At 36.8% G+C, this 23309-nt stretch overlaps 1 protein-coding gene across 4 annotated transcripts in view; it reads left to right on the plus strand.

The window, feature by feature from the left end:
- The first annotated feature begins 2187 nt into the window (after positions 1-2187).
- LOC128213476 (protein draper-like) overlaps positions 2188-23309 on the plus strand; it is a 33116-nt gene continuing 11994 nt past the window's right edge. For all 4 annotated transcript variants that reach the window (XM_052919212.1, XM_052919214.1, XM_052919213.1 and 1 more), the window contains exons 1-7: positions 2188-2293; positions 3781-3858; positions 11994-12068; positions 16194-16322; positions 19258-19470; positions 19739-19863; positions 22337-22470. In XM_052919212.1, the coding sequence (XP_052775172.1) occupies positions 2230-2293; positions 3781-3858; positions 11994-12068; positions 16194-16322; positions 19258-19470; positions 19739-19863; positions 22337-22470 (818 nt within the window). In that variant the 5' untranslated portion in view covers positions 2188-2229. The remainder of the gene's footprint in view (positions 2294-3780; positions 3859-11993; positions 12069-16193; positions 16323-19257; positions 19471-19738; positions 19864-22336; positions 22471-23309) is intronic.

Consider the following 23309-nt stretch of genomic DNA (forward strand, 5'->3'; position numbering starts at 1 on the left):
AGCAACAAAGAAGATACAAATGATCATAACGTTACTTATAATTAATGCACAAGTTTATACTTTGATTTGGGTCATTTGCAAAGATGATTTTGTTTTATATATAATACGTATATACTTTTGTGACCTTTAGTTATATGCTTTTAGATCTTTTATCTTAATTCAATTTTTTTAACTCGAATAATTTTAAACAGAGTTGTATTTCCCCCAAAAAGTATGTTTAAACAAACTTAAAAGGTAATGCATATGCTTTGGTTATAAATCTTTACAAACAAGAAGGAGAGAAATTTTAAAATAAAAATAAATCGCAAGATATATATCGTCAATATTATACACTAAACTGATATCTCCTTTTTGAAGACTAACAGAAAATATTCGTATACTAGTATTATGTACCATTACATTGACAATAAAAACGTTTGAATGGTTAAAATAGTTAACTTAAAAGTCACTTTAATATCAAACAAATACATACAAACATCTATAAGGGAAAATGACAGTATTTCGTCTTTGCTTATTTGTCTAAATGTTATCTCAGTTATGAGGAAAACATTTTGTATTTGATATGTAAAAACCAGCGAATTACCCTACTGTTGATATTTGAAAATTGTCGGAGGTCATGGTGGATAGCAACAGACAACTGATTAGCCCCCATTATGTGGACGCTAATTGGTCAGTCGGTTACAGGCTAGTTTACGTATTGAAACTGAGCGTTATGGTAACAATATCATAATCAACGCTATTGTGCCATATGTGTAATAATGGTGATATTGAAGATGAGTTTCACTTTGTTTGTGTTTGTAATGTATTCGATGATTTACGTGGAACATATATAAAACGAAGATGGCCGACTTCCTGTTTTGCTTTAAAAATCTTCTCTACCAATCCGAATTCAATGAAACTTTACAGGAAGCTTCCTTGGGTAACCTTCTACAAAAATGCAACAAGGGGTCGCGATTGATCAACAACAATAACACTCCGGCCAACTTCCCGTTTTGCTTAAAAAACGTATCCTTTGAAACTACCAGGCCAAAGTCACTGAAACTTTACAGGAAGCTTCACTGCATGACCCTCTACAAGCATACAACAAGGAATTGAGATTGATGAACAACAACAACAACAAAATGGCCGACTTACTGTTTTGCTTTAAAAAAAATCACTGAAACTACCAGGCAAAAATCAATGAAACTTTACAGGTAGCTTCATTGCATGACCATGTACATGTTTGTCATTTGATATGTCAACATAATTATCTCCCCTACGCCGTAGGCCATGAATAGATGTAAACAATTGTTACTTCTCTTATAATTATACACATTGCAAGAGTTATCCTTCCCTTGCTTAAATTTTGCAATTACTTTTTAGAAAAGTTGCTACAGTTATTAAAATGTCAATCTCCTACTATTTCCCTCGTGTGGTTCCTTACTGGTGTTATACAAACCTAATGTGTAAAATACCTTGTACCAATATTTGTATCCTACTCCCAGAAAATGCCTGGGACCAAAATCCTACTCCCAGAAAATACAGCTTATTAATAGCGGTCATGCTATATTTTTCGTGTCTCACAGTCCAACCTATTGTATTTTCGTTATATATACATATATAAGAATTAATGATCAGGTGATGAGGAAGACATTTGTGTTCAAATTACTGCATGTGTTAAATCCCGAATCCTGAAATCTGACCTATGAATTTCATTGACCACTTAAGCACGGCCTCTAAACGCCAGCTCCAGCACTTTACGGTGGTGCAAAGAAAAAGAGCTGTCGACACTTCCGTGGTGGAGCTGTGCCTTATGTTTACATGAACAAACGTGAGTATGATTTATATTTTATTTAATAATTTCATTTAACGGACATATTTCGAAAATCGGAGAATGTGGTACCGTGTAAGAACACTTCTACTGTAGACTGGTTACTATTTCGTTTCAATATTGTGCAAACTGTGGTGTCAGCAGCTTTTCTCCCGAATCGGACTTGTGCATATTTTGAGATCTGATTGCATAGCAAGTACATTTCGGTGCTTACACATCCCGTAAGAACATTCTCACGCTTTTCTTTGCACCACCGTAAAGTGGTGGAGCTGGCGTTTAGAGGCCATGTAAAGACAATGGGCGGATTCTTGATTGTTGATGACAGTGGCTGTTCAAGTTTATTTTCCTGTTTTTAAAACTTAAGTCATTGTACACATGGGAGATGAAAAATGTGAACGTGTTTGCATCTGCGCGACAACATGGATTTCAACCCCATGAAGTTAGTATTGATTGGCATCTTCAGCCTTTCATATTTGAATAATGGTAAGACAAAGTGTTTTTACTTCTCAAATTTCTTTGAATTCAATTTAAAATAATACTAATCGAAATTTACATGTTTAACTAGACATCTTCAAATGTTTGCTTTCTACTATATGATGCATTACTTAAACATGTTTTGCATCAAATGTTTTCAAACATATAATATATATGCTAATATAGACAAAGAAAGTTTTGTAAAGAAATGATGATACCATTTACAACGTATTTTTTTAAACAGTTAAACTGCGAAAACTCCGAAAACTTCGGATTGCTCGTCTCGAGATCGTGGCTAAGTCCTGACTTTAAAGCTGCACTCTCACAGATTGAACGTTTTGACAACTTGTTTTATTTTTTGTCTTGGAACAAGCCATTTTTTTGCGAAAATCCATGGAAACCAGTTAAATAAGACTGCTGACAAAAACTTAGATCGCAGAGTTTTATATTTAAGTTCAAAAATTATTGCTCTTTCCAAGACAAAACATAAAAAAAGTTTTAAAAATGGTCAATCTGTGAGAGTGCAGCTTTAAGTATTATTGTAGATTAATGGCCTAGTTTCAGGAATATTTGGCATGATAACCCCCTGCTGTGCATCTCCTGCTAATTCCACTGGTGTCACAGTATGGGCCAATTTCGTGTATTATCTTTTGTTGGCTCAGGGTCATTAAGGGTCCATTTCTATAATAAAACTTTCAAAACTAAACAGCAGGATACTCAGATCGGAGATCTGATAAGGGGGATCAAGGTAAGTAGATTAAGAACAATAAACAGAGGTTGTGTACTGTACAGTTTGTTTTTTTGTTGTTGTTGTTGTGTTGTTGTTTGTTTGTTTTTTTGTTATTTTTTTTTTGGGGGGGAGTGGTCACTTATAGAAGGTTTAAACTAGGCCATTAAATATACTCTTAAAAGCCTAGTTTAAGAAATGTTTAGCATGACAATCCCCTTCTGTGCATCTCCTGCTAATTCCACTGGTGTCACAGTAGGTGCCAATTTCCTGTGTATTTGGTAATTGGCTCAGGGCCATTTAGAGACGATTTCTATAATAAAATCTACAGAACTGCACAGCAGGATACTCAGATCAGAGATCTGATAAGACAATTAGGCAATGAAATTATGATCATTACACAGAGGTTGTGTACTATACACGTTTTGTGTGTGTGTGTGTGGGGGGGGGGGGGGCTCAAATAGAAGGATTAAAACTAGGCCTTTAGCATCGGATAACTAGAGGTTTACGGCCGGGACTCGATTTATCGCAGTTTTACTGTATATGTAAATGGCAATTTCAAACATATCACAGTCAATCAAATACCTATTCTTCATATCCACACTAGAATATTCGTTCAGACTGTCATTATATACCAAGTGGTAAATTTGAAATGATGCATTTAGCAATTCAAACATGAATGATACTTTCACAATATTTGCTCTTATACTATAGTACAAACGAAATGTGTTCATCTTTGTATATAAAACTACTTTTATTTTTCTGTTAGTTGCTGGAGGCAGCACCGTGCAGACGACAGAGGACCACACTAATCCTTTAGACAATATTTATACCACAGACGTTACCGGTAATAATTTTTGATTGAAAATGTATGTTCAAGCAGTGTGAGTTTATTATTCGAAATATGTGACGCAATCAGCGAGATAACGCGTAAACTCACGGTTTCCAACACACTTTTTTATTTAAAGTGAGACATTGGTTTTATTGTTGCTTATGGCGTTATGTATCTCTTGTTTGGTGCGTGTTGTCTTGAAGCGTTAAGTGTCTCTTGTATGGTGTGTGTTGTCTGCTGTGTGTTGTCTTGAAGCGTTATGTGTCTCTTGTATGGTGTGTGTTGTCTGCTGTGTGTTGTCTTGAAGCGTTATGTATCTCTTGTATGGTGTGTGTTGTCTTGAAGCGTTATGTATCTCTTGTATGGTGTGTGTTGTCTTGAAGCGTTATGTGTCTCTTGTATGGTGTGTGTTGTCTTGAAGCGTTATGTGTCTCTTGTATGGTGTGTGTTGTCTTGAAGCGTCTTCTGTTTCTTGTATGATGTCTGTTGTCTTGTGGCGTTATGTATCTCTTGTATGGTGTGTGTTGTCTTGAAGCGTTATGTATCTCTTGTATGGTGCGTGTTGTCTTGAAGCCTTATGTATCTCTTGTATGGTGCGTGTTGTCTTAAAGCCTTATGTATCTCTTGTATGGTGCGTGTTGTCTTGAAGCGTTATGTATCTCTTGTTTGGTGCGTGTTATCTTAAAGCGTTATGTATCTCTTGTTTGGTGTGTATTATCTTAAAGCGTTATGTATCTCTTGTTTGGTGCGTGTTATCTTAAAGCGTTATGTATCTCTTGTATGGTGCGTGTTGTCTTGAAGCGTTATGTATCTCTTGTTTGGTGCGTGTTATCTTGAAGCGTTATGTATCTCTTGTATGGTACGTGTTGTCTTGAAGCGTATGTATCTCTTGTATGGTGCGTGTTGTCTTGAAGCGTTATGTATCTCTTATTTGGTGCGTGTTGTCTTGAAGCGTTATGTATCTCTTGTATGGTGCGTGTTGTCTTTAAGCGTTATGTATCTCTTGTATGGTGTGTGTTGTCTTGTAGCGTTATGTGTCTCTTGTATGGTGTGTGTTGTCTTGTGGCGTTATGTGTCTCTTGTATGTGTGTTGTCTTGTAGCGTTAAGTGTCTCTTGTATGGTGTGTGTTATCTTGTAGCGTTGTGTATCTCTTGTTTGATGTGTGTTGTTTTGTAGCGTTATGTATCTCTTGTATGATGTGTGTTATCTTGTAGCGTTATGTATCTCTTGTATGATGGATGTTGTCTTGTAGCGTTATGTATCTCTTGTATGGTGTGTGTTATCTTGTAGCGTTGTGTATCTCTTGTTTGCTGTTTGTTTTCTGGTAGCGTTATGTATCTCTTGTATGATTTGTGTTGTCTTGTAGCGTTATGTATCCCTTGTATGATGTGTGTTATCTTGTAGCATTATGGATCTCTTGTATGGTGTGTTTCGTCTGGTAGCGTTATGTATCTCTTGTATGCTGTGTGTTGTCTTCTGTCGTTATGTATCTCTTCTATGGTGTGTGTTGCCTTGTAGCATTATGTATCTCTTGTATAGTGGCTGTTGTCTTGTAGCGTTATGTATCTCTTGTTTGATGTGTATTATCTTGTAGCGTTATGTATCTCTTGTTTGATGAGTGTTGTCTTGTAGCGTTTTGTATTTCTTGTATGATGAGTGTTGTCTTGTAGCGTTATGTGTCTCTTGTATGGTGTGTTGTCTGGTAGCGTTATGTATCTCTTCTTTGGTGTGTGTTGTCTTGTAGCGTCTTCTGTTTCTTGTATGATGTCTGTTGTCTTGTGGCGTTATGTATCTCTTGTATGGTGTGTGTTGTCTTGTAGCGTTATGTATCTCTTGTATGATGTGTGTTATCTTGTAGCGTTGTGTATCTCTTGTTTAATGTTTCTTGTCTTGTATCGTTATGTGTCTCTTGTATGGTGTGTGTTGTCTTGTAGCGATATGTATCTCTTGTATGATGTGTGTTGTCTTGTAGCGTTATGCATCTCTTTTGTATGGTGTGTGTTGTCTTGTAGCGTTATGCATCTCTTGTATGGTGTGTGTTGTCGTGTAGCGGTATGTATCTCTTGTATGATGTGTGTTGTCTTGTAGCGTTATGAATCTCTTGTTTGGTGTGTTTTCTTGTAGCGTTATGCATCTCTTGTATTCTGTGTTGTCTTGAAGCGTAATGCATCTTTTGTATGGTGTGTGTTGTCGTGTAGCGTTATGTTTCTCTTGTATTGTGTGTGTTGTCGTGTAGCGGTATGTATCTCTTGTATGATGTGTGTTATCTTGTAGCGTTATGTATCTCTTGTATGGTGTGTGTTGTCTTGTAGCGTTATGTATCTCTTGTATGGTGTGTGTTGTCTTGTAGCGTTATGAATCTCTTGTTTGGTGTGTTTTCTTGTAGCGTTATGCATCTCTTGTATTCTGTGTTGTCTTGAAGCGTAATGCATCTTTTGTATGGTGTGTGTTGTCGTGTAGCGTTATGTTTCTCTTGTATTGTGTGTGTTGTCGTGTAGCGGTATGTATCTCTTGTATGATGTGTGTTATCTTGTAGCGTTATGTGTCTCTTGTATGGTGTGTGTTGTCTTGTAGCGTTATGTATCTCTTGTATGGTGTGTGTTGTCTTGTAGCGTTATGTATCTCTTGTATGGTGTGTGTTGTCTTGTAGCGTTATGTGTCTCTTGTATGGTGTGTGTTGTCTTGTAGCGTTATGTGTCTATTGTATGGTGTGTGTTGTCTTGTAGCGTTATGTGTCTCTTGTATGGTGTGTGTTGTCTTGTAGCGTTATGTATCTCTTGTGTGGTGTGTGTTGTCTTATAGCGTTATGTATCTCTTGTATGGTGTGTTTTATCTTGTAGCGCTATGTGTCTCTAGTGTGGTGTGTGTTGTCTTGTAGCGTTATGTATCTCTTGTATGATGCGTGTTGTCTTGTTGCGGTATGTATGTCTAGTATGGTGTGTGTTGTCTTGTAGCGTTATATATCTCTAGTAAGGTGTGTTGTCTTGTAGCGTTATGTATCTCTTGTATGGTGTGTGTTCTCTTGTAGCGTTATATATCTCTAATAAGGTGTGTTGTCTTGTAGCGTTATGTATCTCTTGTATGATGCGTGTTGTCTTGTTGCGGTATGTATGTCTAGTATGGTGTGTGTTGTCTTGTAGCGTTATATATCTCTAGTATGCTCTGTGTTGTCTTGTAGCGTTATGTATTTGTTGTATGGTGTGTGATGTCTTTAAGCGTTATGTAGCTCTTGTTTGGTGTGTGTTGTCTTGTAGCGTTATGTATATCTTGTATGGTGTGTGTTGTCTGGTAGCGTTATGTATCTCTTGTGTGGTGTGTGTTGTCTTGTAGCGTTATGTGTCTCTTGTATGGTATGTGTTGTCTTGTAGCGTTATGTGTGTATTGTTTGAGGTGTTTTATCTTGTAGCGTTATGTATCTCTTGTATGCTGTGTTATGTCTTGTAGCGTTATGTATCTCTTGTATGGTGTGTGTTGTCTTGTAGCGTTATGTGTCTCTTGTATGGTGTGTGTTGTCTTGTAGCGTTATGTGTCTCTTGTATGGTGTGTGTTGTCTTGTAGCGGTCGTGTCCATTGTATGGTGTGAGTTGTCTTGTAGCGGTATGTGTCTCTTGTATGGTGTGTGTTGGCTTGTAGTTGTCGTGTCTCTTGTATGGTGTGTGTTGTCTTGTAGCGGTCGTGTCTCTTGTATGGTGTGTGTTGTCTTGTAGCGGTATGTGTCTCTTGTATGGTGTGTGTTGTCTTGTAACGTTATGTGTCTCTTGTATGGTGTGTGTTGGCCTGTAGTTGTCGTGTCTCTTGTATGGTGTGTGCTGTCTTTAAGCGTTATGTATCTCTTGTTTAGAGTGTTCTGTCTTTAAGCGTTATGTATCTCTTGTATGGTGTGTGTTGTCTTGTAGCGTTATGTGTCTCTTGTATGGTGTGTGTTGTCTTGTAGCGTTATGTGTCTCTTGTATTGTGTGTGTTGTCTTGTAGCGTTATGTCTCTCTTGTATGGTGTGTGTTGTCTTGTAGCGTTATGTGTCTCTTGTATGGTGTGTGTTGTCTTGTAGCGGTATGTGTCTCGTGTATGGTGTGTGTTGTATTGTAGCGTTATGTGTCTCTTGTATGGTGTGTGTTGTCTTGTAGCGTTATGTATCTCTTGTATGGTGTGTGTTGTCTTGTAGCGTTATGTGTCTCTTGTATGGTGTGTGTTGTCTTGTAGAGTTATGTGTCTTTTGTATGGTGTGTGTTGTCTTGTAGCGTTATGTATCTCTTGTATGGTGTGTATTGTCTTGTAGCGTTATGTATCTCTTGTATGGTGTGTGTTGTCGTGTAGCGTTATGTATCTCTTGTATGGTGTGTTTTATCTTGTAGCGCTATGTGTCTCTAGTGTGGTGTGTGTTGTCTTGTAGCGTTATGTATCTCTTGTATGATGCGTGTTGTCTTGTAGCGGTATGTATGTCTAGTATGGTGTGTGTTGTCTTGTAGCGTTATATATCTCTAGTAAGGTGTGTGTTTTCTTGTAGCGTTATGTATCTCTTGTATGGTGTGTGTGTTGTCGTGTAGCGTTATATATCTCTAGTATGCTCTGTGTTGTCTTGTAGCGTTATGTATCTGTTGTATGGTGTGTGATGTCTTGTAGCGTTATGTATCTCTTGTTTGGTGTGTGTTGTCTTGTAGCGTTATGTATCTCTTGTATGGTGTGTGTTGTCTGGTAGCGTTATGTATCTCTTGTGTGGTGTGTGTTGTCTTGTAGCGTTATGTATCTCTTGTATGGTGTGTGTTGTCTTGTAGCGTTATGTGTGTATTGTTTGAGGTGTGTTGTCTTGTAGCGTTATGTATCTCTTGTATGCTGTGTTATGTCTTGTAGCGTTATGTATCTCTTGTATGGTGTGTGTTGTCTTGTAGCGATATGTGTCTCTTGTATGGTGTGTGTTGTCTTGTAGCGTTATGTGTCTCTTGTATGGTGTGTGTTGTCTTGTAGCGTTATGTGTGTATTGTTTGAGGTGTGTTGTCTTGTAGCGTTATGTATCTCTTGTATGCTGTGTTATGTCTTGTAGCGTTATGTATCTCTTGTATGGTGTGTGTTGTCTTCTAGCGTTATGTGTCTCTTGTATGGTGTGTGTTGTCTTGTAGCGTTATGTGTCTCTTGTATGGTGTGTGTTGTCTTGTAGCGGTCGTGTCTCTTGTATGGTGTGAGTTGTCTTGTAGCGTTATGTATCTCTTGTATGATGTGTGTTGTCCTGTAGCGTTATGTGTCTCTTGTATGCTGTGTTATGTCTTGTAGCGTTATGTTTCTCTTGTATGGTGTGTGTTGTCTTGTAGCGTTATGTGTCTCTTGTATGGTGTGTGTTGTCTTGTAGCGGTCGTGTCTCTTGTATGGTGTGAGTTGTCTTGTAGCGTTATGTATCTCTTGTATGCTGTGTTATGTCTTGTAGCGTTATGTATCTCTTGTATGGTGTGTGTTGTCTTGTAGCGTTATGTGTCTCTTGTATGGTGTGTGTTGTCTTGTAGCGGTCGTGTCTCTTGTATGGTGTGTGTTGTCTTGTAGCGTTATGTATCTCTTGTATGGTATGTGTTGTCTTGTAGCGTTATGTATCTCTTGTATGATGTGTGTTGTCCTGTAGCGTTATGTATCTCTTGTATGCTGTGTTATGTCTTGTAGCGTTATGTATCTCTTGTATGGTGTGTGTTGTCCTGTAGCGTTATGTGTCTCTTGTATGGTGTGTGTTGTCTTGTAGCGTTATGTGTCTCTTGTATGGTGTGTGTTGTCTTGTAGCGTTATGTGTGTATTGTTTGAGGTGTGTTGTCTTGTAGCGTTATGTATCTCTTGTATGCTGTGTTATGTCTTGTAGCGTTATGTATCTCTTGTATGGTGTGTGTTGTCTTGTAGCGTTATGTATCTCTTGTATGCTGTGTTATGTCTCGTAGCGTTATGTATCTCTTGTATGGTGTGTGTTGTCTTGTAGCGTTATGTGTCTCTTGTATGATGTGTGTTGTCCTGTAGCGTTATGTATCTCGTGTATGGTGTGTGTTGTCTTGTAGCGTTATGTATCTCTTGTATGCTGTGTTATGTCTTGTAGCGTTATGTATCTCTTGTATGGTGTGTGTTGTCTTGTAGCGTTATGTGTCTCTTGTATGATGTGTGTTGTCCTGTAGCGTTATGTATCTCTTGTATGGTGTGTGTTGTCTTGTAGCGTTATGTGTCTCTTGTATGGTGTGTGTTGTCTTGTAGCGGTCGTGTCTCTTGTATGGTGTGAGTTGTCTTGTAGCGTTATGTATCTCTTGTATGATGTGTGTTGTCCTGTAGCGTTATGTATCTCTTGTATGCTGTGTTATGTCTTGTAGCGTTATGTATCTCTTGTATGGTGTGTGTTGTCCTGTAGCGTTATGTATCTCTTGTATGGTGTGTGTTGTCTTGTAGCGTTATGTTTCTCTTGTATGCTGTGTTATGTCTTGTAGCGTTATGTATCTCTTGTATGGTGTGAGTTGTCTTGTAGCGTTATGTATCTCTTGTATGATGTGTGTTGTCCTGTAGCGTTATGTGTCTCTTGTATGGTGTGTGTTGTCTTGTAGCGGTATGTATCTCTTGTATGGTGTGTGTTGTCCTGTAGCGGTATGTATCTCGTGTATGGTGTGTGTTGTCTTGTAGCGTTATGTGTCTCTTGTTTGGTGTGTGTTGTCTTGTAGCGGTATGTGTCTCTTGTATGGTGTGTGTTGTCTTGTAGCGTTATGTGTGTATTGTTTGAGGTGTGTTGTCTTGTAGCGTTATGTATCTCTTGTATGGTGTGTGTTGTCCTGTAGCGGTATGTATCTCTTGTATGGTGTGTGTTGTCTTGTAGCGTTATGTGTGTATTGTTTGAGGTGTGTTGTCTTGTAGCGTTATGTATCTCTTGTATGCTGTGTTATGTCTTGTAGCGTTATGTATCTCTTGTATGGTGTGTGTTGTCTTGTAGCGTTATGTGTCTCTTGTATGGTGTGTGTTGTCTTGTAGCGTTATGTGTCTCTTGTATGGTGTGTGTTGTCTTGTAGCGTTATGTGTGTATTGTTTGAGGTGTGTTGTCTTGTAGCGTTATGTATCTCTTGTATGCTGTGTTATGTCTTGTAGCGTTATGTATCTCTTGTATGGTGTGTGTTGTCTTGTAGCGTTATGTGTCTCTTGTATGGTGTGTGTTGTCTTGTAGCGTTATGTGTCTCTTGTATGGTGTGTGTTGTCTTGTAGCGGTCGTGTCTCTTGTATGGTGTGAGTTGTCTTGTAGCGGTATGTATCTCTTGTATGGTGTGTGTTGTCTTGTAGCGGTCGTGTCTCTTGTATGGTGTGTGTTGTCTTGTAGCGGTATGTATCTCTTGTATGGTGTGTGTTGTCCTGTAGCGGTATGTATCTCTTGTATGGTGTGTGTTGTCTTGTAGCGGTCGTGTCTCTTGTTTGGTGTGTGTTGTCTTGTAGCGTTATGTGTCTCTTGTATGGTGTGAGTTGTCTTGTAGCGGTATGTGTCTCTTGTATGGTGTGTGTTGTCTTGTAGCGTTATGTGTCTCTTGTATGGTGTGTGTTGTCTTGTAGCGGTCGTGTCTCTTATATGGTGTGTGTTGGCTTGTAGCGGTCGTGTCTCTTGTATGGTGTGTGTTGTCTTGTAGCGGTATGTGTCTCTTGTATGGTGTGTGTTGTCTTGTAACGTTATGTGTCTCTTGTATGGTGTGTGTTGTCTTGTAGCGTTATGTGTCTCTTGTATTGTGTGTGTTGTCTTGTAGCGTTATGTGTCTCTTGTATGGTGTATGTTGTCTTGTAGCGGTATGTGTCTCTTGTATGGTGTGTGTTGTCTTGTAGCGTTATGTGTCTCTTGTATGGTCTGTGATGTCTTGTAGCGGTATGTGTCTCTTGTATGGTGTGTGTTGTCTTGTGGCGGTATGTATATCTTGTATAGGGGCGGTTTTCAACACTCTTTTTTATTCAAAGCGAGACATTGGTTTTATTGTTTCTGTCTTTTTGTTATTTTTGTATCGTCATTTCCACCTGTGACCTTGTCACGCAGATTGTAAACATAACACAGACCATAGTAGAGTAATGATATTACTATGGTTGATATATCTTATGCTTATTTTTAGTCATCGCTATATTATTATTATTATTAAATAAACTACACATATACTAGAACTTATTTCTTTATATGCAGATGCTGACGATTCTCTGACAAATACTATTCCGCCTATGCTGTTGGGAGGTTCGCAAAATGATTCCATTTGCACAGGTAAGTGTTTAATTCTTACTCAGTTTTCAATTACCTCACCAAGGTAGCTAGCCCCTAAATTAACAATGTTGTACTTTAATAGTTACAAGATGCGTGTTGTCTTGTAGCGTTATGTATTTCTTGTACGGTGCGTGTTGCCTTATGGCGTTATGTGTCTCTTGTTTGGTGCGTGTTGTCTTGTAGCGTTATGCATCTCTTGTGTGGTGTATGTTGTCTTGTAGCGTTATGTATCTCTAGTATGCTGTGTGATGTCTAGTAGCGTGATTTATCTCTTGTTTGGTGCGTGTTGTCTTGTAGCTTTAAGCATCTCTAGTATGCTGTGTGATGTCTAGTAGCGTGATTTGTCTCTTGTATGCTGTGTGATGTCTAGTAGCGTGATTTATCTCTTGTTTGGTGCGTGGTGTCTTGTAGTGTTATGCATCTCTTGTATGGTTTGTGATGTCTAGTAGCGTGCTTTATCTCCTTTATGATGTGCGTTGTCTTGTAGCATTATGCATCTCTTGTATGGTGTGTGTTGTCATGTAGCGTTATGCATCTCTTGTATGGTGGCTGTTGTCTTGTAGTGTTATGTATCTCTTGTTTGCTTGTATGATGAGTGTTGTCTTGTAGCGCTATGTGTCTCTTGTATGGTGTGTGTTATCTTGTAGTGTTATGTATATCTTCTATAGTGGCTAACATCTTGTAGCGTTATGTGTCCCTTGTATGATCTGTGTTGTCTTGTAGGGATATGTGTCTCTTGTATGGTGTGTGTTATCTTCTAGCGTTATGTATCTCTTGTAAAGTGGCTAATGTCTTGTAGCGTTATATATCTCTTGTATGGTGCGTGTTGTCTTGTAGCGTTATGTGTCTCTTGTATGGTGCGTGTTGTCTGGTAGCGTTATGTATCTCTTGTATAGTGGCTAATGTCTTTTTGCGTTATATGTCTCTTGTATGGTGCGTGTTGTCTTGTAGCGTTATGTGTCTCTTTTATGGTGTGTGTTGTCTTGTAGCGTTATGTGTCTCTTGTATGGTGTGTGTTGTCTTGTAGCGGTATGTGTCTCTTGTATTGTGTGTGTTGTCTTGTAGCGGTATGTGTCTCTTGTATGGTGTGTGTTGTCTTGTACCGGTATGTGTCTCTTGTATGGTGTGTGATGTCTTGTAGCGTTATGTGTCTCTTGTATGGTGCGTATTGTCTTGTAGCGGTATGTGTCTCTTGGTTGATGCGTGTTGTCTTGTAGCGGTATGTGTCCCTTGTATGATGTGTGTTGTCTTGAAGCGTAATGTATCTCTTGTATGATGTGTGTTGTCTTGAAGCGTTATGTATCTCTTGTATGATGTGTGTTGTCTTGTAGCGTTATGTATCTCTTGTATGATGTGTGCTGTCTTGTACCGTTATGTGCCTCTTGTATGGTGTGTGTTGTCTTGTAGCGTTATGTATCTCTTGTATAGTGGCTGTTGTCTTGTATCGTTATGTGTCTCTTGTAAGATCTGTGTTGTCTGGTAGCGTTATGTATCTCTTGTTTGGTGTGTGTTGTCCTGTAGCGTCTTCTGTCTCGTGTATGATGTCTTGTTTCTTCTAGCGTTATGTATCTCTTGTTTTGTGTGTGTTGTCTTGTAGCGATATGTGTCTCCTGTATGATGTGTGTTGTTTTGTAGCGTTATGTGTCTCTTGTATGATGTGTGTTGTCTTATAGCGTTATTTGTCTATTGTATGGTGTGTGTTGTCTCGTAGCGTTATGTATCTCTGATATGGTGTGTGTTGTCTCGTAGCCTTATGCGTCTCTTGTATGATGTGTGTTGTTTTGTAGCGTTATGTGTCTCTCGTTTGATGTGTGTTGTCTTGTAGCGTTATGTGTCTCTTGTATGATGTGTGTTGTTTTGTAGCGTTATGTGTCTCTTGTATGATGTGTGTTGTCTTGTAGCGTTATGTATCTCTTGTTTGGTGTGTGTTGTCTTGTAGCGGTATGTATCTCTTGGTTGATGTGTGTTGTCTTGTAGCGTTATGTATCTCTTGTATGGTGTGTGTTGTCTTCAAGCGTTATGTATCTCTTGTATGGTGCGTGTTTTCTTTAGCGTTATGTATCTCTTGTATGGTGTATGTTGTCTTGTAACGTCTTGTATCTCTTGTATGGTGTGTGTTGTCTTGTAGCGTTATGTATCTTTTGTATGATGTGGGTTGTCTTGTAGCGTTATGTATCTCTTGTATGGTTTGTTTTGTCTGGTAGCGTTATGTATCTCTTGTATAGTGGCTGTTGTCTTGAAGCATTATATATCTCTTGTTTGATGAGTGTTGCCTTTAAGTGTTTTGTATTTCTTGTATGGTGTGTGTTATCTTGTAGCGTTATACTCTTGTTTGATGTGTGTTGTCTTGTAGCGTTATACATCTCTTGTTTGGTGTGTTGTCTTGTAGCGTTATGTATCTCTTGTATGGTGTGTGTTGTCTTGTAGCGTTATGTATATCTTGTATGGTGTGTGTTGTCTGGTAGCGTTATGTATCTCTTGTATGGTGTGTGTTGTCTTGTAGCGTTATGTATCTCTAGTGTGGTGTGTGTTGTCTTGTAGCGTTATGTATCTTTTGTATGGTGTGTGTTGTCTTGTAGCGTTATGTATCTTTTGTATGGTTTGTGTTGTCTTGTAGCGTTATATATCTCTTGTATGGTGTGTGTTGTCTTATAGCGTTATGTATCTCTTGTATGGTGTGTGTTGTCTTGTAGCGTTATGTACCTCTTGTATGGTGTGTGTTGTCTTCAAGCGTTATGTATCTCTTGTATGGTGTGTGTTGTCTTCAAGCGTTATGTATCTCTTGTATGGTGTGTGTTGTCTTGTAGCGTTATGTATCTCTTGTATGGTGTGTGTTGTCTTGTAGCGTTATGTATCTCTTGTTTGGTGTGTGTTTTCTTGTAGCGTTATGTATCTCTTGTATGGTGTGTGTTGTCTTGTAGCGTTTTGTATCTCGTGTATGGTGTGTGTTGTCTTGTAGCGTTATGTATCTTTTGTATGATGTGGGTTGTCTTGTAGCGTTATGTATCTCTTCTATGGTGTGTTTTGTCTGGTAGCGTTATGTATCTCTTGTATAGTGGCTGTTGTCTTGAAGCGTTATATATCTCTTGTTTGATGAGTGTGGCCTTTAAGCGTTTTGTATTTCTTGTATGGTGTGTGTTATCTTGTAGCGTTATACTCTTGTTTGATGTGTGTTGTCTTGTAGCGTTATACATCTCTTGTTTAGTGTGTTGTCTTGTAGCGTTATTTATCTCTTTCATGGTGTGTATTGTCTTGTAGCGTTATGTATATCTTGTATGGTGTGTGTTGTTTGGTAGCGTTATGTATCTCTTGTATGGTGTGTGTTGTCTTGTAGCGTTATGTATCTCTTGTATGGTGTGTGTTGTCTTGTAGTGTTATATATCTCTTGGTTTGGGTGTGTTGTCTTGTAGCGTTAGGTATCTCTTGTATGATGTGTGTTGTCTTGTAGCGTTGTGTATCTCTTGTTTGATGTGTGTTGTCTTGTACAACTTTGTAGTTTTTTAATAGTTTTATTGTTAGGCGTAATATGTTCGTTTACGCTGATCCGTCCGACCTCATTATTGGCAGCCGACCGTTACGTATATTTAGTGATATGTTTTCCGTATACTAGTTACTTCATGTCTGTCTCCAGTTTTTGTGTTCGTCTTTTGCTTACATACAAGGTAACACATGGAACATAGTAAAGGACTAATTCACAGACTTTATGTAGGTAAAGATATTTTCAAACGATGTTTAAATTGAATTATTTTATTTTTTGTGTTTATTATTTTAATACTTCTTTTATCCCACAAGAAATCAAACTCAATAGAAAGTAGTTATTATTTTACATATTACCATTTCCTACGACAGTGTTTTATACATTGATATCTAATTTAGAATGCAATGATTTCGGGCGTGAAATTAAAATTAGAAACAAATTTATATTTATCATTTCAAATGGACCAAACGAGATGTACAGGTCTCTGTAGAATTGATGTAATATGAGAGGTTTATCTCGATTGTTTTTAAACATTAAACTTTTTCGAGAGAACCCCCTGGTATTACAATCATACTACACTGGAGACTGCTACTACCATTTGTATACGTATACTTGCTAGAAAGAATGATGCTTTTATATTCCAACAGGACCTCAATGCAACATTTCCCTCACGTGTCCTTCTAGTTACTGTAACATTAACAACACGAACAACTGCACCGTAGAGGTAAAAGATGGAAAAGCCGTCTACAAGTGTAATTGTAACGACTCTTGGATAGGTAGGTGTATTTGGATAGGTAGATGTTTTTGGATTTACTTTAAGTGGCAATTATAGTATTCAAAGATAAATTTTGAAATCATTATAAACTATTCACCGCTTTTCAGTGACAGTAGACAACTAGAGTTTGGATTGTAAAACAATAATCGTTCATAAAAGCAGCACAAATTTTATTTTTACAGTAGTTTAACTTGTTAGGGAGTGCACTTGATAGTAGTCCAAATAATTGTACGTTGACGGATTTTTTTTAGATTTTTGATATGGCAAATCCTTCACAGGGATTGGAAGAATCCCGTATAACACGTCTATTATTTTAGACTACACTTGATAGCTGCCGAGTTTAACTACTGTTTGTTAATGCACCCAGTGTTTCAAGGTTTGAATCGTTGAATGGATATAGGTTTAACGCAGCCTAAATGAAGTGAACTTTAAATCAATATTATATAGCCTCTTTACCGCAACAGAGAGTTGGCATATACCTCAATGGATGCAATGACCCTTCTCGCTTCCCTTTGCCCGATTGTGTAACTCTGTAGATGGCATTCATCGTTGTTGCATTGCCTCTTTTTGGGAGCAGAACTATTCTCTTTAGCTTTACACCTCGTTTAAAAGTGAAGTTAAATCCCCCTTTCGGATGATGATTTAATATAAATTGCACAGGATATGAGGTGGGATCGCTGAGGCAAACCTTCTCCCCGCAAAACATCCACAAAAGTTCAGTTGATATTGGTTTCATTTCAAGCACCCATTTAATTTTAGCGTTGATTTAAGCTAGCAGAAGCCTGTTTCACTGTTCAATACATTGTGAAATATTGCTTAAATAAACAATGAAGATAATTATAGTAATACTACTTTAAGTTAAAGGGATAATGATAGTTATGATAATAATAGTGGTGATGATAATAATAATAATAATAATAGAAATGATAATAATATTCGTAATGGTAATGATAGTTATGATAATAATAGTGGTAATGATACTAATAATAGAAATGATGATAATATTCGTAATGGTAATGATAGTTATGATAATAAAAGTGGTAATGATAATAATAATAGAAATGCTGATAATATTCGTAATGGTAATGATAGTTATGATAATAATAGTGGTAATGATAATAATAATAGAAATGATAATAATATTCGTAATGGTAATGATAGTTATGATAATAATAGTGGTAATGATAATAATAATAGAAATGCTGATAATATTCGCAATGGTAATGATAGTTATGATAATAATAGTGGTGATGATAATAATAAAAGAAATAATAATAATATTCGTAACTGTAATGAGCGAAAGCGTGGTCTTGTGCTGTGGGTGGAACCGGAGTACCCGTAGAAAACCCACTTGTCCGGCTTGGTGACCACAAACCAAACTCACATGCGCCGCGGCCGGGAATCGAACTCTGGGTCGCCTAGGTGAGAAGCGAGTGCGCTAACCACAGCGCTAACCGGACAACCATAAATGTCAAACAGTAACACAGTACAGTGGTGATGGTAATTATAGTAAGTACAATAACAGTGGTGATGGTAATTACATTAAGTAAAATAATAGCAGTAATGGTAACAAAAGTTATGATAATGATGATACTGGTAAAGATAGTAATGATAATAATAGTGGTAATAGAAATTATAGTAATGATAATAATAGTGGTGATGGTAATGATAGTAATGATAATAATAGTGGCAATGGTAATGATAGTAATGATAATAATAGTGGCAATGGTAATGATAGTAATGATAATAATAGTGGCAATGGTAATGATAGTTATTGTAATGATAATAATAATGGCAATGGTTATGATAGTAATGATAATAATAGTGGCAATGGTAATGATAGTAATGATAATAATAGTGGCAATGGTAATGATAGTAATGATAATAATAGTGGCAATGGTAATGATAGTAATGATAATAATAGTGGTAATGGTAATGATAGTTATTGTAATGATAATAATAATGGTAATGGTTATGATAGTAATGATAATAATAGTGGCAATGGTAATAATAGTAATGATAATAATAGTGGTAATGGTAATGATAGTAATGATAATAATAGTGGTAATGGTAATGGTTATAATAGTAAAAGTGGTGATGGTTATGATAGTAATGATTATAAAAGTGGTAATGGTTATGATAGTAATGATAATAATAGTAGCAATGGTAATAATAGTAATGATAATAATAGTGGCAATGGTAATAATAGTAATGATAATAATAGTGGTAATGGTAATGGTAATAATAGTAATGATAATAATAGTGGTAATGGTAATAATAGTAATGACAATAATAGTGTAATGGTAATGATAGTAATGATAATAATAATAATGGTAATGGTTATGATAGTAATGATAATAATAGTGGCAATGGTAATAATAGTAATGATAATAATAGTGGTAATGGTAATGGTTATGATAGTTATGATAATAATAGTGGTAATGGTTATGATAGTAATGATAATAATAGTGGCAATGGTAATAATAGTAATGATAGTAATAGTGGTAATGGTAATGATAGTAATGATAATAATAGTGTTAATGGTTATGATAGTAATGATAATAATAATGGTGATGGTTATAATAGTAATGATAATAAAAGTGGTGATGATAATGATAGTAATAGTGGAAATGGTAGTGATAGTTATGATCATAATAGTGGTAATGGTAATGATAGTAATGATAATAAAAGTGGTCATGATAATAATAGTAAGTATAATTACAGTGGTAATGGTAATAATAGAAAGTAAAATACTTCTGGTGATGGTAATGATAGTTAGTATATTAATAGTGGTGATGGTAATAACAGTAAGTACATTAATAGTGGTTATGGTAATAATAATAATAATAATAATAATAATAATAATAATAATAATAATAATGATGATGATGATGATGATGATGATGATAATAATAAAATATTAATATTGTTTCCAGGCGACCAATGCGATGTGTTCGATCATTGCTCAAGCAACCCTTGCGAAAACAACGGTACATGTGAAATAAGTCAAAATACCACTCACAGTTCCTATAAGTGTCAATGTATGACGGGGGACCAAACCAAGAATTGTCGACTTAATGAAGCCGATGACTGTACATACAGGCCTCCTATCTCAACAGATGCTTTCATAACGTGCATTGACAGAATAGGTATGCTCATATTTCATCGTGTAGGTATGTACTCAGGGGTTTACTAATTAGAATCGTACTTTGGTTTTCCTCCTGGAGTTTTAGTATTGTTAAAATGCAATACAATATTGTTTTGTTTTTTATATTTGACAAGCAAATGTTGCATTAAGATTAGCATATGTATTAAGAAAAACACAAAGGCAGACGCTGGCTGAACCCATTCACAAGGCTCCTTTCTTAATATGAAATAAACAAAATATGAAGTATGAACATGCCGCTGATTTTGCAGATGGACGTGATTTAATATGTGCCCCTGGTCATACCAACCCAACAGATGGTTGTGGCGATCGCGAGAATCCGACCACTTTCTGCACGAAGTATGGACAGAATTGCGCTGACGAAGGCTACTGTAAGGTAACCTTATAAATACTTGTATAGAATCAGACCACTTTCTGTACAAAGTATGGACAGAATAGCACTGACGAAGGCGTCTGTAAGGTAACCTTATATATACATGTATAGAATCAGACCAATTTCTGCATAAAGTATGGACAGAATTGCACTGACGAAGGCGTCTGTAAGGTAACCTTATATATACATGTATAGAATCAGACCACTTTCTGTACAAAGTATAGACAGAGTTGCACAGACGAAGGCGTCTGAAGGTAACCTTATATATACATGTATAGAATCAGACCACTTTCTGTACAAAGTATGGACAGAGTTGCACTGACGAAGGCGTCTGTAAGGTAACCTTATGTATACATGTATAGAATCAGACCACTTTCTGCATAAAGTATGGACAGAATTGCACTGACGAAGGCATCTGTAAGGTAACCTTATATATACATGTATAGAATCAGACCACTTTCTGCATAAAGTATGGACAGAATTGCACTGACGAAGGCGTCTGTAAGGTAACCTTATATATACATGTATAGAATCAGACCACTTTCTGTACAAAGTATGGACAGAATAGCACTGACGAAGGCGTCTGTAAGGTAACCTTATAAATACATGTATAGAATCAGACCACTTTCTGCATAAAGTATGGACAGAATAGCACTGACGAAGGCATCTGTAATGTAACCTTATATATACATGTATAGAATCAGACCACTTTCTGCATAACGTATGGACAGAATAGCACTGACGAAGGCGTCTGTAAGGTAACCTTATATATACATGTATAGAATCAGACCACTTTCTGTACAAAGTATGGGCAGAGTTGCACTGACGAAGGCGTCTGTAAGGTAACCTTATATATACATGTATAGAATCAGACCACTTTCTGTACAAAGTATGGACAGAATTGCACTGACGAAGGCGTCTGTAAGGTAACCTTATATATACATGTATAGAATTGGAATCAGACCACTTTCTGTACAAAGTATAGACAAAATTGCACTGACGAAGGCGTCTGTAAGGTAACCTTATAAATACATGTATAGAATCAGACCACTTTCTGTACAAAGTATGGACAGAATTGCACTGACGAAGGCGTCTGTAAGGTAACCTTATGTATACTTGTATAGAATCAGACCACTTTCTGTACAAAGTATAGACAGAATTGCACTGACGAAGGCGTCTGTAAGGTAACCTTATATATACATGTATAGAATCAGACCACTTTCTGCATAACGTATGGACAGAATTGCACTGACGAAGGCGTCTGTAAGGTAACCTTATATATACATGTATAGAATCAGACCACTTTCTGTTCAAAGTATGGACAGAATAGCACTGACGAAGGCGTCGGTAAGGTAACCTTATGTATACATGTATAGAATCAGACCACTTTCTGAACAAAGTATGGACAGAGTTGCACTGACGAAGGCGTCTGTAAGGTAACCTTATGTATACTTGTATAGAATCAGACCACTTTCTGTACAAAGTATGGACAGAGTTGCACTGACGAAGGCGTCTGTAAGGTAACCTTATATATACATGTATAGAATCAGACCACTTTCTGTACAAAGTATGGACAGAGTTGCACTGACGAAGGCGTCTGTAAGGTAACCTTATATATACATGTATAGAATCAGACCACTTTCTGTACAAAGTATGGACAGAGTTGCACTGACGAAGGCGTCTGTAAGGTAACCTTATATATACATGTATAGAATCAGACCACTTTCTGTACAAAGTATGGACAGAGTTGCACTGACGAAGGCGTCTGTAAGGTTACCTTATATATACATGTATAGAATCAGACCACTTTCTGTACAAAGTATGGACAGAATTGCACTGACGAAGGCGTCTGTAAGGTAACCTTATGTATACATGTATAGAATCAGACCACTTTCTGTACAAAGTATGGACAGAATAGCACTGACGAAGGCGTCTGTAAGGTAACCTTATGTATACTTGTATAGAATCAGACCACTTTCTGTACAAAGTATGGACAGAATTGCACTGACGAAGGCGTCTGTAAGGTAACCTTATATATACATGTATAGAATCAGACCACTTTCTGTACAAAGTATCGACAGAATTGCACTGACGAAGGCGTCTGTAAGGTAACCTTATGTATACATGTATAGAATCAGACCACTTTCTGTACAAAGTATAGACAGAATTGCACTGACGAAGGCGTCTGTAAGGTAACCTTATATATACATGTATAGAAGCCGATCACTTTTTGTATAAAGTATGGACGAAAAAAAAACATCATTAAACATAAGACAGTCAATAAGCAAAATATTATATATACAATGAAAATAATAAAGTTTAACAATTATGAAGGTCATTTAAACATAAATTTAATTACAAAAAGCATACGGATGATTTTATTTAACCATGTTTTATTATGCTAGAAGTGCAGAAATCAAAGGGGAATGCACCACTCGTGTATATACGTACATGTAAAGTGTTTTGTCTTTTTAAGCCATTCTGTAATGTTGAAGTATGCAATGGGACTTCCAACTGCAATTTCACCACTAAGCCCTTCCCAGATACAAACACAACAGACGACTGCGAAATGAGGTTTGCGGATGGATACACAGAAAAAAATTGCTCGAGGTAGTTGTTGAGTTCACATCTTTACTGTTTTTTTTATTCCTGTTTATCGGTTCATTACTGTTTTCCAGTTAAGGGCCGGTCTCAATGCAAACGTCATTTAAAGGACCAAAATTTCATTTTTTTTTTTTAAAAAATCAGTTTTTATTCAGTTTTGAGGTTCAATATTTAGCAAACATAATTCATATATCCGATGCAACATGTGAAGCTGTAATTAGGAGTTGGGCAACTTTAACGAAAGAAATTTTTATCAGATTTCCAATCAAGAAGCATTTACGTTTTCATGGAATGACTTAATACACAATGAATATGTTTATGAGTCAAAGTTATCGGAACTACCCTATCAACAATGTCTGTAGGCTTTGTGGTGATTGTAGTTATTTAAAAAAATATATAGATTTTAATAACTTACTTATTGGCAAACATATCTTTAAGAACTCTCAAGACATTGCTGATTAGACAGTCTGGGGTATTTTGACACAAAAACACAGTAATAATGTCGACAGACTTTTCCGAAAGAATGAGAATGCTTTTTGATCCAAAATCTGATAAAATCTTCTTTTCTAAAATTTGTTTAACTCCTTTCTACCCCAAAACATGCACCAATAGTGTATGTCTGACTCCCAAAAAAGTTCGTTTCTCAAAACTTAATAAACCATGAGCTTTTGAAACGTTTAAATGTTTCACCTTCCCCACCCACTTTTGCACTTTGGAACGCCCTTAACTAGTAATAGTATACCTCACATAAATTTGTCCCTTCTTTGTATATATATAAACTCGATCGGTTCGTATATCACTGTATTTTGATGAAAATCTATTTTTATGAAGTCAGCGGTCCATAT

Source organism: Mya arenaria, chromosome 13 (genome assembly GCF_026914265.1).
Source record: "Mya arenaria isolate MELC-2E11 chromosome 13, ASM2691426v1".
Lineage (NCBI taxonomy): Eukaryota > Metazoa > Mollusca > Bivalvia > Myida > Myidae > Mya > Mya arenaria.